At 35.6% G+C, this 5966-nt stretch overlaps 1 protein-coding gene across 1 annotated transcript in view; it reads right to left on the reverse strand.

Moving 5' to 3' along the window:
- LOC106457780 overlaps positions 1-4413 on the reverse strand; it is an 18838-nt gene extending 14425 nt beyond the window's left edge. The window contains exon 1 of the mRNA XM_013917227.2: positions 4044-4413. Within this exon, the coding sequence (XP_013772681.1) occupies positions 4044-4113 (70 nt within the window). The 5' untranslated portion in view covers positions 4114-4413. The remainder of the gene's footprint in view (positions 1-4043) is intronic.
- Between the last annotated feature and the right edge of the window lie 1553 nt (positions 4414-5966).

The raw sequence follows: 5966 nt of genomic DNA on the forward strand, positions 1-5966 counted from the left end.
CCCGTGGTGGGAAGAGCACAGATAGCCCATTGTGTAGCTTTCTGCTAAACTACAAACAAACCATGAATCATTTCACTTGCTTTAAGAAAAATTGCCCATATCAACTGTATAAGAAAAATTATTTACAAGTTTCAAACTCTACTGATTTAATTAAGTTTCAAGTCATAAGCATTTCATAAATATCCATTTTGTTCCGGTTAGTTTTGATACCGAACAGGGCTGTTAGGGTCTTCTTCTAGTTATGAAAATATCTGTACGAAACTGAAAAAAATTACTTATGAATTTATAAGATTTATTGTATTTTTGTGACACGTATATATCGAACGTTTTGAATATCTGACTTTTAAAACTTTAAACGTGTTGACGTGTTTGCTTATGCTATTATATAAGTTTTATTGACATCACTACAGTTTTTGTTGATACTCAGTCTTTCTGAATCAGAATTATTGTCACAAGATTTTACGATGCAATTCTAACTTTAATATATTCACAAGCCTATTTCCAAGCTGAATGTATTCTTCTCAGTGATCAATAACGTAATGGAAATGTGCCAACTTTTTGTGAGACATTTTCAACGATATTCAGAGAACCAAAATGTTAGTAAAAGCAAAAGTAAAACAAGCAACAGCCAGGGGGCATCGGGCTATTATAATCAGTTATTATTATTATATTTACTATAGCAATTGCTCAAGTTACAAAGTATTGTAGGCTGCCCGCAAAAGTAAAAAAAAGCAACAGCCAGGGGGCATCGGGCTATTATAACCAGTTATTATTATATTAACTATAGCCATTGCTCAAGTTACAAAGTATTGTAGGCTGCCCGCCACCTTCTAATTGCAATAACAAGTTAAGCAAATAAAATATAAAATTTATATTTATTTATCATTTTTATCTCTCACAAAAGCACAACGAAATATGTCTTACTTGAGTAAAGAAGTACATTGTGTTAATAAAATAATAGGTAGGCATACAATGCTTTATAAGCGTAAGAAAAAGCTTTTTTGATGGTGGAACATACTACATGTTTCGACAGGACTTAGGTCTGTCTTTTTCAGATATACGTCTTGTTTAATGTCTCAAAATAACAGTTAGGTACCGAATTTGGGCCTTAACTTCAAAGTATTTATTTTGGTGAGCGGACATGTCTCGTTAAGCCTTTTGTTAATGCACAAGCTATCAACGCACTGTGTGATCCGATTTACAGAGGGTTGAGTACGTTATTTTAAGACGATTTTTATCATGCAAATCAGCAAGTTACGTGACGACCACAGTAGATATGAAGTCGCGGTGGAACAGAATGCATCAGAATAACAGCCCTTTCTGACCCAAGATGGGGATATTTCTTGTACTTAATGGTATTGAAAATCAAAGGAATGTGGATTAATTTGGGGTACCAGGATGATCCAAAAAGAGCCTTGCAATAAGTCGTACTTCAGCCATAGTAAGAAAGGTGCAGCGTCTTGTAATCGGTGAGAATCCACGCACAAAAGCCAGTGGCAAAAACCGTCCACGTGTCCCAGGAAACGGTACGCAAAATAATCAAGGAGGATCTCCGTCTGAAAAAGCAATACAACTCACGTATACACAAGCTGCTTCCACGATTTATCCGTTCAATCGTCGCATGCCTCAAACTGCTGGAGAGTGAAACGGGTAGTTGTTGTTGCTTTCTTAGTCCAAAACTCCACAATTGGCAGTCTACCCTCTGTTCACCACGGGGAATTGAATCCCAGATTTTAACATTGTAAGTCCGTAAATTTACCACTGACCTACTGAGGGATATGAAATGGTTATTCGTTCTATTCAGTTCGCAAGCCACAGTGCCTATAGATTTCTGTGCGATCAGACTGTTTGAATGGGTGCTGGGAAACCGCATTTCTCGTGCACTATATGACCTACAGTAATCATACACACAGAAGAGAGGTGTGCTTAGGACATGGTAGCTTTACTACGGAATATTTTGCAATAAAAACTACGCTATAGGACTATTGTTAAGATGCATGACCAGACGTGGCGACATGGACTGTGACGATGCGGTGAGACTCCAAAATCGTTTTAATATAACATACTCATCCTCTGTGTCCTACTGCTTTAGTCACTGCTGTTTTTATGATCAACACTGCACAAAGAAACTATGTGATAGTTATTCATAAGTGTACTTCCATTTTTGTTGGCTGATGAATAACAAGATTTGTTGACATACAAAAGTATTCTTAAAAATGTTAATGGTACAAAATTCAACGAAACCAACAAACACGCGAAACGTTATTGTCATTATTTGTATTGTATGACTAAATGGGAATCCAATATTTATAGTTTAATTTAAGTGATAAGTCTCGGTGCATTTTTTCATGAATTCTACGTTAAGTATTATAAATAGCTACACTGATCAGAATTTGTTAATTCTCATAATTAATATAACACAACAGAACATTAAAGATTGGGAAATATAAAAGATATGTATTAAAAATATCATCTTACAGTGTTAGTTCTGTGATTATTTCGTAGCTTGAAAAATAGACAAAAAACTATAATAAATATAAAACGAACGCAAAAATCACTTATCATATGTAATCGGATATTAAAAGAGTTTATATATCGTCAAGCACAATGGGCTGTCTGTGCCCCCTACGGGTATCAAAACGCAGTTTCTAGCGTTATAAGCCTTCAGACTTACTGCTGAGCCACTAGGTGCAACTATTGGAAAAGAGGGGATTATTAAATAAGTTTCTCAATATTTTAATTAAATTTGGATTTACGTAGATCTTATTGAACTGGTAAATAAACTTAGAACTACTCAGTGAGGCATTGTACTGCTCTTTTAAAACTGAACTATAAACAAATCAATATCAAATTTACACCACATTTTTAAAAATATAAAAAATACTTGAGGTGAGATCACGTGGCAAGCGGTTCCACGTGATCTCGACAGAGATTGGAGACATAAAATCAATTACAGCTGTCTTTTTATGATTGAACCCATGGAGTCTTCTTATTGCATAACGAATCAGAAAAATTCATTTGACATTTGCATCTCCACTATGTCTCTCTTACACCTACACGTTCTTACAGTTACATACATGCCATCATTTTTGATTTTCTATCACGTGGAAACTTATTAGGTGAAGTTCCTTTTCGTAAAATCCGTTTGAGGTTTTACAATATAAATACGTGCATACACACACATATATATATACATAAAACAAATACAATGTCATGAAACTAAAATTCAAACTAATTCCTCCATTACCACTCCTCGTTATCATCCTTAAGTCATAATGGATAATGCCTGTAGTCATAGCACCCAACTACGTTGGGGATATTACACCTATCAGACAAAATCCAAACGCCAAATGTCAAACTCGTCAGCAACTAAAAAGAATCAGTTAAGAGTTGGGAATTGAGCACTTGAACCCACAACGTCGCAACTCCAACTGTCTTTCGCTGTCTGCAGCCAACTGTGGGAAGGCATTTACCCTTAATATTTAGAAATAACCTCAACGTAGACTTAAACCATCCTTAAATTCTAGAATGTAAAACTCCGCCCTTTTATTTGATGTTATACATATAGGGGAAAAAAACGATATTCTTATAACAGAAATTTAGGGTGGCTCATTTCTACTATAAGAATGTAGTTTTTATTTTATTATAGTGGAGATGCAAATGTCAAATGGACTTTTCTGATTCATTATGCAATCACAAAAAAAACAATATTTTTATAGTGCTGATTTTAATCGCTTATGAACAAATAATATAATTCATAGCATTAGATATATATATATACATGCATGACCAAACATAAAAACCTTTACACATCAGTCTAGCTAGAATTTGGGTTCCTTTCATACAAACTGAACAACAAGCTAAGTGAAATATGATTCAGAGATTCTAAATGTTTAGCATAATACAAGTAGACAGCTCTACCTTAATGCTCGAGAAAAACAGTAATTATTAGAACCATATAACTCTCTTGCTTTGATGTACATATCATGATAAAGAACGCAATGCTTTTATAGTGTAATAAAATAAAAACATTTTCTCTTTACCTCCTTGAAAGACCATAACAAAGACGACAGCTACTGTGTACGCTGAACGTGTTACCCAAACGCCAGACATTAGCACTGCGTTGCGGACTTATCTTCAGAATGTAGCTGGAATTGAACTTTACAGCAACGCACTGTGAGGCTAGTTTTGACTTTCAAATAAATATCTCAACTATAAAGAGGTTTATTAACAAATTAAAAGTTACAAACAAACGTTTTCTGGCCAAGATTTTAGTGTAGGTTCTCACGCTAGAACAATGTCTGATGATTGGCATGCGCAACTCGCTGGAATAACGATTCGCTGGAAACCGAACACTGGCGTCTGTGCTAACGCCGAAATTTCCGGATTTCTATTGATTTAACCTAACCCAAAGACGCTGAGGTTATGTATGGGGGACAATTCTTCAAATACGAAACATTAAGTACCGGTAGATGGGGTAGCGATACGTGTTATGATTATACATAAAGCGTGTAAATGTATATAGGGTGTAATGAGTAACATTTGTTGTAACTTGCCACCTTTATTACCTATGTTTATATATACTAATATGACATTAGTAAGTTATAAATATTTAACATTTTGTATTTAAAGGAAATCCGAATGTTATTTAGTGTTTTGTAAGGTAATAAAACTTTCTAAAATTTCAGAAAATTGAGAAAAAATTACCTTTACACTCCACATAATATAAGTTATGTATATTGACCCTGATGAAGCCGCAGAGGCGAAACGTTGGTTAAAATATATATAAAAAAATTGTCTACAGTTTGTTTGTTTTTGAATTTCGCGCAAAGCTACACGAGGGCTATCTGCGCTAGCCGTCCCTAATTTAGCAGTGTAAGACTAGAGGGAAGGCAGCTAGTCATCACCACCCACCGTCAACTCTTTTACCAACGAATAGGATTGGCCGTCACATTATAACGAACCCCAAGGCTGAAAGGGCCACGATGTTTGGTGGTACGTGGATGCGAACCCGCAGCGTGCGAGTCGAGGTCCCTAACCACCTGGCCATGCTGGGCGTATTGTCTGCAGAAAGTCATCTCCAACACTAAAATTTAGTCTCTTGCAAAATATCGCTTGTTGTTAAGCACAAAGCTATACACTGGGCTATGTCCTGCCCACCCGGGTATCGGAACCCGATTTTTAGTTTTATAAGCTCTTATCCTTACCGTTGAGCCACTAGGAGTTTCACTCGTGTGCCTCTACCTATTTTTTTTTCCCAAAAACTTGTTTTGAAATATCGCATGTCTAAGGGTTGATATTTTTGGGTCTTGGTTGATTTTCAATCATGATAAAGATTATCCCATGAATGAAGTACAGAATACTATTTAACTGTCCAAAGAAAATGTTTTTTTAGAGCAAAACCACATTGGGCTATCTGCTGTGTTCACCGTGGGGAATCAAGCCCCGGGTTTTAGCGTTGAAAGTCCGCAGACTTTTCGCTCTCCCACAGGGAAGATACACAGGTTAGAGTTAAGACAATTTACTATTTTTTCGTTTTATTTAGAAGTTTTGAGGTTTTTCTAGTGAGATTTGTGGTATTGGTTTTTATCTGAATCCAGCTCTGTAAAGTTATTTTGACAAAGCTCGTTTAAATGTTTATTATTTCAAAAATGTACACTAGTGATACGTGCTTGATAAGTGATTTATATTGACTGTCTTGTTTATTTGAAACAAATATTTATTGACATCTTTTGCGTTGATTTGCTCGTTTGACAAAAAGCTTGAAATTAAATTGGCTCAAAAAAATTGATTGATTTCCTTGTAGAGCTCGTGATGAATTATGTTGGTTAAGGATCCTGATTATAAATATATGTAACTGATAATCAAAACCAGAAACCTTACGAGTTTTCTTCACAGAGCGAGACGAACGTGGTCCAGTGGTTAGGTGCCAGACGATGGATCTGTAGATCACCCCCCCCCCCACA

Source organism: Limulus polyphemus, unplaced genomic scaffold (genome assembly GCF_000517525.1).
Source record: "Limulus polyphemus unplaced genomic scaffold, Limulus_polyphemus-2.1.2 Scaffold18, whole genome shotgun sequence".
NCBI lineage: Eukaryota > Metazoa > Arthropoda > Merostomata > Xiphosura > Limulidae > Limulus > Limulus polyphemus.